At 57.1% G+C, this 12,865-nt stretch overlaps 1 protein-coding gene across 8 annotated transcripts in view; it reads right to left on the bottom strand.

The window, feature by feature from the left end:
* Positions 1-12,865, bottom strand: part of ninl (ninein-like) — a 182,212-nt gene that overhangs the window by 19,265 nt on the left and 150,082 nt on the right. For 6 of the 8 annotated variants that reach the window (XM_072504496.1, XM_072504465.1, XM_072504483.1 and 3 more), the window contains 2 exons: positions 2,661-2,753; positions 976-1,122 (listed from right to left, as the gene is read on the bottom strand). The exons of 1 other annotated variant lie outside the window; for it this stretch is intronic. In XM_072504496.1, the coding sequence (XP_072360597.1) occupies positions 976-1,122; positions 2,661-2,753 (240 nt within the window). The remainder of the gene's footprint in view (positions 1-975; positions 1,123-2,660; positions 2,754-12,865) is intronic. One more of the 8 variants, XM_072504474.1, reaches the window with a different exon arrangement.

Genomic DNA, 12,865 nt, shown 5'->3' with positions numbered 1-12,865 from the left:
CATAATTTAAAACTGCCGCCACAGTCCCAGATAGGTTGCTCTCCCGTTTGATTTAGCTTGAGGGTCACCACACCTCAGCAGGAGGGGCAAGGTTGAGAAAACGGGGCCTTCATGAATGACCTCAGCCAGTATGGGAATTGAACCCGCGCTGTTGGCCTTGCTCTGCATACACGATATCAGCCCCCAGCCAACTGAGTTAACCGACCCCCATAATAATTAGATTACATGCAGGTCCCACAGAGACTAGCTGTACTGTAGACTAATGCTAGACCAGCCTGTAAAACATCCCATAAAGTTGCCCAGATTATTCCCAACACCTAATCATTTGGTTCATAAAAGTAAATCAAGACACAAGATGAAAACACAAACAAATCGATTTCTAGCTTTCTACTAACTTACCACTGTTCCACTTACAGCATTTGCTGTAAATTCTACAGTTCAATTTATGTTAAAAAGCAGCTTTGAGGAATAAAGCATTGTACCGGCCTCACTTGGAAGTCAAGGAAATTGGTATGTTTTCCCAACTAATCCTTTCTGGTTTAAAAATAATTGTCAACCTCTCCAGCTATCTGCAAAGTTCTACTGTAGAGCAAAAAAACTGGTCTCACCTGCACTGAAAGTTAACTCAAATTAGGCACTAGGCATTTTAACAAAAAAACATTTATATGGCATCTTTAATGAGCAGATTTAAACCTCAGACAGCCACTGATATTTACATTAACCTACTTAAAAGTTGCAACTGCAATGATACTATTATCCAGAAAGTAAGGTTAACTTTCCTTTTTTTAAATAAATTTAGAGTACCCAATTCATTTTTTCCAATTAAGGGGCAATTTAGCATGGTCAATCCACCTACCATGCACATCTTTGGGTTGTGGGGGCGAAACCCATGCAAAGATGGGGGAGAATGTGCTCAGGTTAACTTTCCTGCTCATTACCATTAGCATTGTTCCAATTAACAAGCGAATACAATACCCTGTCCTTCGCCTCTTGCAATGACTTTGTAATAGATCCCATCTCCTGTGCCAGTGATAAGTTCTCCTGTTGCTTTCCTCGAATTTCACGCTTCAGATGGTCTAGCTCAGAATGTGCTCGCTCCAAATCCAATTCTAAGTTCTTCATCTGAATTTGGGTCAATATTTGTGATTAGAAAACTTGCGCATTTGCTATTTTTCCCCCAAACATAAATAGTTAAAATTTGTTTCACTGCAATCAACAATGCACAGGAGCTCAAAGTTTTGTTGAAGGACTAAAGGTAAAACCTCTTGTTTGTTTTTTTGCCAACTTTGCAAAGATGTTAAAACAAAATGTTTTTGGACTAAGTCACAATTTCTCCAATAGTCTTGCCATCCCCTGGCAACAAACACTTTAGTTAAATTTGTAAATCAAAGCATCATACACTTCAAACTTATGTCGGAATTTGTTTAAAGGCTTAATCAGCCCTTTCCTTGACCCAAAACAGATTGCTGGATTTGACCCGATTTGCATTGGTTATGTTTTGGACAATCTGCATGTTTTAGATAAGTTGCATATCCTCTCTTCTGGAAATGCTGAATGTTTGGTAGTTTGCATGTTTTACATGAGAGCCTAAACAGCGAGTAGTGGTCATTTATCTTCATTGTGAAGTGCACGCTGCCCATACAAGAACTCTGCCCACAGGCACTTCCAACGATGTTTGAAACCGGGAATGTTGACTGATATTCCCTTACCTAACACAAGGAATTGTTCGGATTGTAGCTCCAAAATGGAGATTATAGGGTTGAGGTTTAAAATAGAGATCTTAAGAACACAAGGAGTGAACTATTCAGCCTCAAGCCTGCTCTGCCATTCAATCAGATCATTGTTGAACTTCTACATCAACTCCATTTTCCTATAGTCAGTATCTCTCAGAAACCTGGACTACAGGCACCACCTCAAGGCCCTGGAGACGTATCATCAACACTGTCGGAGACGGATTCGCCGCATCAGCTGGGAGGACAGATGGAACTAACATCAGCGTCCTTGAAGGAGCCAAGAGCACGAGCATCGAGGCCATAATCATTCAAAACCAACTCCACTCAGCCAGCCACGTGCTTAGATTGTCATAGTACCGACTGCCAAAGCAAATCATCTTCGCTCAGCTCAAGGAAGGTTCCCAAATGAGAAGACGAAGGAAGCACTTCAAAGACACCCAGAAGGCTTACCTCAAGAAATGCAACATAGCCTGGGAGACCCTTGCTCAGAAGAGACCTACTTTCAGAACCTCCTGATTGAAGGGACACAATCCTTTGAGAACACCCGAAGGCAAGAGGATGTCCAGAAAAGGAGCCCGAGAAAGGAATACCCACAACCTAGTAGCCAAGGACAATCCCCTCTGGGAAACACCGGTCAGAGATGCGGCTCTAGGATCAGGCTCATCAACCATGCAATGGCCCACAGGACCCATGACCAGTGACATGGAATTTCTTAGGTGGACAACCGTACTCGTTAACGAGTGATTGCCGAAGATGAGAATATTTCGCGTTCATTTGGTGCACCTCTTACTGAATGTTTATTGGGTGCATCTCTTACTGAATGTTTAGTTAGATCAGAAGAAATTAGACCAGAACAACTGATAAACAGCTTGTACAAAGACCAGAATTACTGAATGATATACAGTTTGTACATGGTAATGTTAATACCTTATTTTTGGCCTCATGCAATGGTTGTGACAAGCTCTGTTTCTCAGTCCTTAGTGCACTTGTCTCTTTAGCCAGTGAATCTAAATCTAATAACTTGGGGGGGGGGGGGGGGGGGGGGAAACAAAATGTAAAACATGTTAACCATTGAAAAAAAAGTGAATCTCAACAGAAATTCAGAGCAAAAAGAGAAATATTAGTAAGGCATGAGGTCAATTCAAATAAGAAAATATGATTAAGAAAGAGTTTGGAAACAAGGGGCGAAATTCTCCGTTATCGGCGGAAACTCCGCCGATCGGCGCAAAAAACGGCGCAAATCCCACTTGCGTCACGTCATAAAAATGGGCCGATAGTCTGCGGCCCGAAATGGGCTAGCAGCGACGTAACGGATCCGCGCTTGCGCAGTGGTTCACGCCGTGCAGCGTCATATACGCGCTGCACGGCGTGACGGCTCATAAGGCCGCGCAGCTCCCCCCCACCCCGACCGGAACAGCCGACCGCAACACCCGACTTGATGGCTGGCCGTCGCTTAGCCCCGAGGTTCGAGTCACGCGATGTGGAGGCGCTCCTGGATGCGGTGGAGCAGAGGAGGGACGCCCTGTATCCCGGGCACGGCCGCAGAGTTGCCCCACGCCACAGCCGGCGTCTGTGGAGGGAGGTGGCAGAGGCTGTCACCGCTGTGGCCCTAACACCACGGACAGGCACCCAGTGCCACAAGAAGGTGAACGACCTCGTCAGAGCAGGCAGGGTGAGCCTCCCCATATCCCCCCCTCCCCCCATATCCCCCCCTCCCCCATATCCCCCATATCCCCCCTCCCCCATATCCCCCCTCCCCATATCCCCCCTCCCCCATATCCCCCATATCCCCCCTCCCCCATATCCCCCCTCCCCCATATCCCCCCCTCCCCCATATTCCCCCCTCCCCCATATTCCCCCCTACCCCCATATTCCCCCCACCCCCATATCCCCCATATCCCCCCTCCCCATATCCCCCCCTCCCCATATCCCCCCTCCCCCATATCCCCCTCCCCCATATCCCCCATATCCCCCTCCCCCATATCCCCCATATCCCCCCTCCCCCATATCCCCCCCTCCCACATATCCCCCCTCCCCCATATCCCCCCTCCCCCATATCCCCCCTCCCCCATATTCCCCCCTCCCCCATATTCCCCCCTCCCCATATCCCCCATATCCCCCCTCCCCCATATCCCCCATATCCCCCCTCCCCCATATCCCCCCCTCCCCCATATCCCCCATATCCCCCCTCCCCCATATCCCCCCCTCCCCATATCCCCCCCCTCCCCATATTCCCTCCCCCCTCCCCCATATTCCCCCCTCCCCAATATCCCCCATATCCCCCCTCCCCCATATCCCCCCTCCCCCATATCCCCCCTCCCCCATATCCCCCATATCCCCCCTCCCCATATCCCCCATATTCCCCCCTCCCCATATCCCCCATATCCCCCCCTCCCCCATATCCCCCCTCCCCATATCCCCCCTCCCCCATATCCCCCATATCCCCCCTCCCCCATATCCCCCCTCCCCCATATCCCCCCCTCCCCCATATTCCCCCCTCCCCCCCATATCCCCCCCACCCCCATATCCCCCATATCCCCCCCTCCCCCATATCCCCCCTCCCCCATATCCCCCCTCCCCCATATCCCCCATATCCCCCCTCCCCCATATCCCCCCTCCCACATATCCCCCATATCCCCCCTCCCCCATATCCCCCCTCCCCCATATCCCCCCTCCCCCATATCCCCCATATTCCCCCCTCCCCCATATTCCCCCCTCCCCATATCCCCCATATCCCATCTCCCCCATATCCCCCATATCCCCCCTCCCCCATATCCCCCCCTCCCCCATATCCCCCCTCCCCCATATCCCCCCTCCCCATATCCCCCCTCCCCCATATCCCCCCCTCCCCCATATTCCCCCCTCCCCCATATTCCCCCCTATCCCCCCCCTCCCCCATATCCCCCCTCCCCCATATCCCCCCTCCCCATATCCCCCATATTCCCCCCTCCCCATATCCCCCATATTCCCCCCTCCCCATATTCCCCCATATCCCCCCTCCCCCATATCCCCCCTCCCCCATATCCCCCCTCCCCCATATCCCCAAGTGAATCCAGCCCTAACCTTAACCTCTGCAATGCACGCGCAACCGATGGCGTGCATTCATATACCTGCCTAACACTGTTGCCTTTTACCCCTGCTACCCCCCCCCCCCCCCAGGAGAAGCGCGCACACAACAATAGGGAGCATGTGAGGACTGGAGGAGGGCCCGCTGATGAGAGGCCACTGACCGTACACGAGGAAAGGGCCCTGGAACTGGCTGGCGGACCTGAGGACCGGGAGGTTGCTGATGCAGAGGTCGGGGCCCCACGAGCAAGTGAGCCACCAACAGCCCGTCCCCATATCCCCCCTCCCCTATATCCCCCTCTCCCGTATCACCTGATCACTGCCTGATGTCTAACCATGCATGCTTCATTGTGTATCGCAGGACCAAACGTCCAGGCACCCATCCCCGCAGATGCAGACCGCCCGCAGGATGCCCCTCGGAGACCACGGGAGACGGAGAGACCCGCACCCTCCAGCATGCGACGCCCGCAGGATGCCCCTCGGAGACCACGGGAGACGGAGAGACCCGCACCCTCCAGCATGCGACGCCCGCAGGATGCCCCTTGGAGACCACGGGAGACGGAGAGACCCGAACCCTCCAGCATGCGACGCCCGCAGGATGCCCCTCGGAGACCACGGGAGACGGAGAGACCCGAACCCTCCAAAATGCGACGCCAGCAGGATGCCCCTCGGAGACCACGGGAGACGGAGAGACCTGGAGCAACAGGGAGACGACACCCCCGTCACGTGCGGGAGCGACCACCCAGCGATGAGGGGGGCAGCCACAGGCCCCCGTCACATCCGAGCCAGGACACCACTACCCAGGACACCACTTTCCAGGACACCACTACCCGGGACACCACTATCCGGGACACCCCTACCCGGGACACCACTACCCGGGACACCACTACCCGGGACACCACTACCCGGGACAGCACTACCCGGGACAGCACTACCCGGGACAGCACTACCCGGGACAGCACTACCCGGGACAGCACTACCCGGGACAGCACTACCCGGGACAGCACTACCCGGGACAGCACTACCCGGGACAGCACTACCCGGGACAGCACTACCCGGGACAGCACTACCCGGGACAGCACTACCCGGGACAGCACTACCCGGGACAGCACTACCCGGGACAGCACTACCCGGGACAGCACTACCCGGGACAGCACTACCCGGGACAGCACTACCCGGGACAGCACTACCCGGGACAGCACTACCCGGGACAGCACTACCCGGGACAGCACTACCCGGGACAGCACTACCCGGGACAGCACTACCCGGGACAGCACTACCCGGGACAGCACTACCCGGGACAGCACTACCCGGGACAGCACTACCCGGGACAGCACTACCCGGGACAGCACTACCCGGGACAGCACTACCCGGGACACCCCTACCCGGGAAGACGAAATACCGGACAGTGACTCAGAGTGGATGGGTGGAGACGAACCCCCACCCCAAAGTGCCATGGACTCAGAGTGGGACGAAGAGCACGACACAACGCCACTGCTGTCACCAACACCCTCCACCATCGCAGAAACACTCACCACGGTTGGGCACTTTAGTGATGAGGCGTCTGGTACACTCACTGGTGCGCACAACACAGCCGTCCCGGTACAGCAGGTGGAGGTAGGAGCAGCAGAGGGACCGGGCGGTCGGAGGGCAGCCCAGGCCAAGCGAACATCTGCCGCCCAGATGGATCCCGGGTTCCTGCAGTTACCACACCCACACATAGATCCGATGCAACCACCGACACGGAGACGAGCGAATAGGGTGACGGGTGGCTTGCGGCGGCTGCGGTCGCAGGTGGAGGAGTCCACCCGCGTCCAGGAGCTGGGAGTGGTCCCGGTCATGCGTGCCACCCAGGCTGACACCGCACGGGTGGCGTCCGCGGTGGAGGCAATGGGTGCGACGGTGTCAGACATGGGGAACGGTTTGCGAGGCCTGGGGCCTTCCGTGCAGGCGGCGTCTGTGGCCCAGGAAATGGCTGCCCTCTCACAGGAGGCCATGAGCCAGTGCCAGCGCCAGATGGCAGAGGCGCTCAACGCCATAGCCCAGTCTCAGCAGGCCATGGCCCAGTCTCAGCAGGCCATAGCCCAGTCTCTGCAGGCCATGGCCCAGTCTCTGCAGGCCATGGCCCAGTCTCAGCAGGCCATCGCTGAGGGCATCGGCGCCAGTGGCCATGTGCGAGCTGGCGTCGCACTGTCGCAGACAGGGTTCGACAACCCCCTGGGCTCCATGGCTGCAAACCTGCAGACCCCTGTCGATACCAGCACGGGCCTCCAGGACTGGCAGCGCCAGATGTCGGGGGCGCGTCGGATGGCCAGTCCGTTCGCATCCCCCACCCATGTAGAGGCCTGGGGGCCATCGGGCACCCCGAGGGAGGAGGAGGTGGTGTGGTCCGTCCCGGCTCCCTCTGTAGGGGAGGTCCCGGTACACCGCGACACCTCGGACTCCCCCCCTTCCGTCCCAGGTGCATCGGGTGGGCAACGGGCAGGACAGGCTGGCAGCTCGCCATCCCAGTCGCCCGGGCCGCAGCCTGGCCCATCTAGGCCAGGACGCCCCAGGAAACGGCCGCCAAAGGGATCCAGTGTCAGAGGGCAGGAATCACAGGAGTCCACCTCCAGTTCTGCTGTACCGTCTGGGGAACCACGTAGACGTAGTCAAAGGGCCCGTAAGGCCAAACAATTAGACACTGAGTAAGTTGGCACGGGTGCAGGGCACAGATGAGTTTTAGGCGCTAGGGCACATGCATGAACTCCTTTGGTTATTAAAGTCAATGTTACACCTACCGAAGCTGCCTTTGTGCTCTGTCCAATGTGTGCGGGGGTGTCATGTACGTTGAGCGCAAGTGTGTGTGTGAGGGGTGGTCTTACCTCAGCCCCAGGTGAGTCTGCCCCCTTCCCCCTGGGCCGCCATCAACATCCCCCGGGCAGAGGACGGGACCGTGCGCTGCAGTGTCACAGCCGCATGCAGGGATGGTCCGGGTGGATGGTGGTACTGTGGCCATGGGTCAGACATAGTCCAACGATGTAGAGCCAGGAGCTCATCGGAGGCGGGTTGTCATCATTCTCCATGGCCTGCGATAGACACGCGTCCACCCGCAACTGGGTGAGCCCGGCCCGTTGTGCCGCCGGTGGATCGGCAATTGGGAGTGGGGGGGTGGTGTGCATGCGGGTGGGGTGTGTGGGGTTGGGGAGGGGGGTGAGGGTGCTGGGTGGGTGGATGGGTGGGGGGTGTGGGTGGTCGGCTGTTGTCATGGTGTGCGGTCTGTGGCCATACTACCCGATTCCCACGCCCATCTAGTCAGTGAAGCGGGCGGCTATCAGCCTGTCCCGTGCCCGCTGGGCCAGCCGGTAACGGTGGACAGCCACCCGTCTGTGTCTACCCCGTCTGCCCTGACCATTGCCCCCATCCCCCTCATCTGGGGAGGACTGGGCCTCTTCCTGCTGCTCCTCCACTCCGCCCTCCTCTGCCTGCGGCACATCGCCCCTCTGCTGGGCTATGTTGTGCAGGACGCAGCACACCACAATGATGCGGCCGACCCTATCTGACCGATACTGGAGGGCGCCCCCAGAGAGGTCCAGGCACCTGAAACGCATCTTCAGCACGCCAAAGCACCTCTCGATCACTCCCCTTGTCGCTACATGGGCATCATTGTAGCGGTTCTCCGCCTCATTGCGTGGCCTCCGTATAGGCGTCATCAGCCACGATCGCAATGGGTAGCCCCTGTCGCCCAGCAACCAGCCCCTCAGCCGGGGATGGCGTCCCTCGTACATGCCGGGGATGGATGACCGCGACAACACGAATGAGTCGTGTACACTGCCTGGGTGACGGGCGCAGACGTGCAGGATCATCATGCGGTGGTCGCAGACCACCTGTACGTTCATCGAATAGGTCCCCTTCCTATTAGTGAACACGGCCCTGTTATCTGCAGGTGGCCGCACGGCGACGTGCATCCCATCGATCGCGCCCTGGACCATGGGGAACCCGGCAATGGCAGAGAAGCCCACGGCCCGGGCATCTTGGCTGGCCCGGTCCACGGGGAAGCGGATGTAGCGGTGCGCCATGGCATAAAGGGCATCTGTCACTGCCCGGATGCACCGGTGCACCGATGTCTGCGATATGCCGGACAGGTCCCCACTCGGTGCCTGGAATGACCCCGTTGCATAAAAGTTCAGGGCCACCGTAACCTTGACGGACACGGGGAGAGGGTGTCCCCCGCCAGTGCCACGCGGTGACAGGTGTGCCAGCAGGTGGCAGATGTGTGCCACGGTTTCCCGGCTCATCCGGAGTCTCCTCCTGCATTCCCGGTCCGTGAGGTCCTGGTATGACTGCCGGGGCCGGTACACACGGGGCGCCCTCGGGTGCCTCTGTTGCCGTGGGGCCGCGACGTCCTCCTCCCCCTCCTCGTCCTGTCGGTCAGGTGTCCCTCCAGCCTTGGCGGCTGCCGCCTGCCCCTCTGCGGCAGCCTGCGCCGCCTCTCTGGCACGCTCCTCCTCCTCCTCCTCCTCCTCCTCATCCAGGGCAACATAGACATGAGCGGCTGCCACCACGGCGGCCAACATCGCTGGATGATCTGAAAACATGACGACCTGGTGGGGGGAGGGGAACAACGACATGTCATCATTGCCCATATCCCCTCCTCCCCCCAGCCAGGTGGCATGGACCGCATGGGTCCAACTGTTGGAGGCTGGCACCTGGCCAGGTGGACCAACTCATTTGCCCTCCCATCACCCACCCCGGCACGGACCCCCCCCCCCCCCCCCCCCAACCTCCACCCCGGCACGGACCCCCTCCCCAACCCCCAACCTCCACCCCGGCACGGACCCCCTCCCCAACCTCCACCCCGGCACGGACCCCCTCCCCAACCCCCAACCTCCACCCCGGCACGGACCCCCTCCCCAACCTCCACCCCGGCACGGACCCCCTCCCCAACCTCCACCCCGGCACGGACCCCCTCCCCAACCTCCACCCCGGCACGGACCCCCTCCCCAACCTCCACCCCGGCACGGACCCCCTCCCCAACCTCCACCCCGGCACGGACCCCCTCCCGGCACTCCCCCGGAGCCCAGCCTACTCTAACCACCCCCCCCCCCCCGCCGCACACACACACACACAAGCCGAGACACACCTCTCCTCAGGCAATCAGTCTGCGGCCACGCCATTTCCTGCCCAGAGCCAACCCCCCAGGCCGTCACTCACCTCCTCGCTGGTCGGCGTGAGCCTGGAGCACCGGGTCACGCCGATGAAAAGGAGGTTTGATTCACGTCGACGTGAACGGTCATCACGTCGACGGGACTTCGGCCCATCCGGAAGGGAGAATATCGGCAGGCCGAAAATCGGCTGCCTTGCGCAGACCCGTGACATTCTCCGCGGCAGCGGCGCCATTAACTCCCCGCCGACTTTTCTCCCTTCGGAGACTTCGGCGGGGGCGGGGGCGGGATTCACGGCGGCCAACGGCCATTCTCCGACCCGGCGGGGGGTCGGAGAATGACGCCCAAGGATAGTAACCAAGACTTGTCAGTAGAAAGTTCTATTGCATTGTTGCAGCATGAAACTTTTTAAAAAAAAAGAACATTTGAAATTCAATTTGAATTTAATTATAATGATCCTAGTGTCACACAGCAGATCCTGCACTGCAACAGAATGCTGCTAACATTGCAAATAAACTGTTCAAAAGTTGCACCTTAAATTGAAAATCCGGCTGGGTGAAGAGAAAATGGGCACGATCCTCTGGCCATGCTGCGCCTGGAAAGCATCTCGCCACAGCGCAGCGTGGCCGGTGAAAGCCGAGAGACCCGGCTCCCAGGATCCACCCGGCTCCTGTGATCCACCAGACTCGCAACGCCTTGCGAGATTCAACGCAATCTCGCGATACCTTGCAAGGAGAATCCCGCCCACTTTTTGGAAGATCTGCATATTAGAGCATGCCTTACTCTAATGTGCAGATTCCCACGGTACCGGAGGCTTTGGGATTCAATCCCAATACCTCGGGGACCTCAAGAGCGCAGATTGGTACTGGTCCCCACAAATGGGGACCAGATGGAACAGCACTCGTGGGGGTCTCCAAGGAGATTGTAGGCTCCCAGCTGCATGCCGTATGGCCAGGTTGTTGCCACCTGGATACCCTGGCAGTGCCAGGTTGGCACCCTGGCAGTGCCACCTGGGTGCCAGCTTGGCACTGCCAGGGTGCCGAAGTGTTACTGCCAGCTGGCAGGGATACTGCCAAGGTGCCAGACTGGAATTAATTTGTGCTTGCGATTGGGCCGGGGTTGCCCACTGTGGGTGTTGGGGTGGTGGGGCACGGGGTTGTGAGGAACCCCCCCCCCATGTTGCGTTCGGGCTGGGGGATGGTCGGGGATTTTTATTTTGTGGGCCTTGGAGATCGGGACAGCTCTCAATACGACGGGGAGGTCTGGCGAGCAGAGCACCCCATTGTAAAAAAAACAGGGCTATGTGCGGCCTCGGCCGCGTGTTCCCAGTTTAGGCCCCTTATTCAACATGAGTAGCGTTGAATAGCCATGTGTTTCTCGACACTGCTAGTGCTGGGAAACACACGGCTAAACACGCTCACTAGGGGACTTTGTTCCCTTTTGGGAAGATTGCGCCCAATATGTTGCTTTTCTTTACCTCGGGCATCCCAAAGCTTTATCACAAATGAAGTACATTGTTAGAGCACAGATTATACAGGTTTGAATTTAAGCAAAAGATGCATATCTCAATGGAATAGTACACTTGGAAAGTGAAAATCGACCATTGGTAAGATGGGGAAAAGACAGGCCAACCTCGGAGGGAGGAGGCAGCGAGGGAAATTGTCCAGGCGCGGGATAGGACGGGGAAATTGGTGGTGGCCCCAGACCAAATTTAATAATAATAATCTTTACTATTGTCAAAAGTAGGCTTACATTAACACTGCAATGAAGTTACTGTGAAAAGCCCCTGGCCGCCACACTCCGGCACCTGTTCGGGTACACAGAGGGAGAATTCAGAATGTCCAAATTACCTAACAGCAAGTCTTTCGGGACTTGTGGGAGGAAACCGGAGCACCAGGAGGAAACCCACGCAGACGTGGGGAGAGCGTGCAGACTCCGGACAGAGACAGTGACCCAAGCTGGGAATCGAACCTGGGACTCTGGAGCTGTGAAACAACAGTGCCACCCACTGTGCTACCGTGATACTCTGGGAGTCTGGTGGTGATGCAAACACAGGATTTGGAGGCAGTGTTTTAAAATAAATTTAGAGAACCCAATTAATTTTTTTCAATTAAGGGGCAATTTAGTGTGGCCAATCCACCTACCCTGTACATTTTCGGGTTGTGGGGGCAAAACTCATGCAAACATGGGAAGAATGTATAAACTCCACACTGACAGTGACCCAGGGCAGCGATCAAACCTGGGACCTCAGTGCTGTGAGGCAGCAATGCTAACCAATGCGCCACCATGCTGCCCTAGATTTGGAGGCAGTTGAGGAAGCACTTTAGGCTGGGGGTTGGGTCAGCGTAGATGCCGATTAGGAGGAACCATAGTTTTGAGCCAGGGAAGCTGGACGGGAGATGGGAGGAGAGTGGGGTTAGGGTATTAAAAGACCTGTTCCTGGGGGGACGTTTTGCGAGGTTGGAAGAATTGGAGGAGAAATATGAACTGGGTAAAGTGAAGGGTTTAGGTACCTGCAGCTCAGAGACTTTGCTAGGAAGGAGGTTCAGAGCTTCCCGTTAGCGCCAGCCCCCTCAAAGAGGTATTGACAGCAGGGGGAGTGGAGATGGAGGTGGTGTCGGCGATCTACGGGGGGACTTTGGGAGAGGATGGGGTGTCCATGGAAGGGATCAAATCCTAGCGGGAGGAAGATTTGGGGGGAGATTATGGAAGAAGGTTTGTGGTGTGAGGTGCTCTGGAGGGTGAACACCTCAACTCCATGTGAGGTTGGGGCTGATACAGCTGAAGGTTGTGTATAGGGTGCACCTCACGAGGGCGAGGTGACTCTTTGAGGGAATGGAGGAGGATATGAACATTGTGGGAGGGGCCCTGCAAACCACGTACATATGTTTTGTCCGAAGCTGGAGCAGTATTGGAGGGAGG

The sequence above is a fragment of the Scyliorhinus torazame genome, chromosome 1 (assembly GCF_047496885.1).
Source record: "Scyliorhinus torazame isolate Kashiwa2021f chromosome 1, sScyTor2.1, whole genome shotgun sequence".
Classification (NCBI taxonomy): Eukaryota; Metazoa; Chordata; class Chondrichthyes; order Carcharhiniformes; family Scyliorhinidae; genus Scyliorhinus; species Scyliorhinus torazame.
Note: the sequence above shows the minus strand (reverse complement) of the source record. Positions and strands in the feature narration are given on the sequence as shown.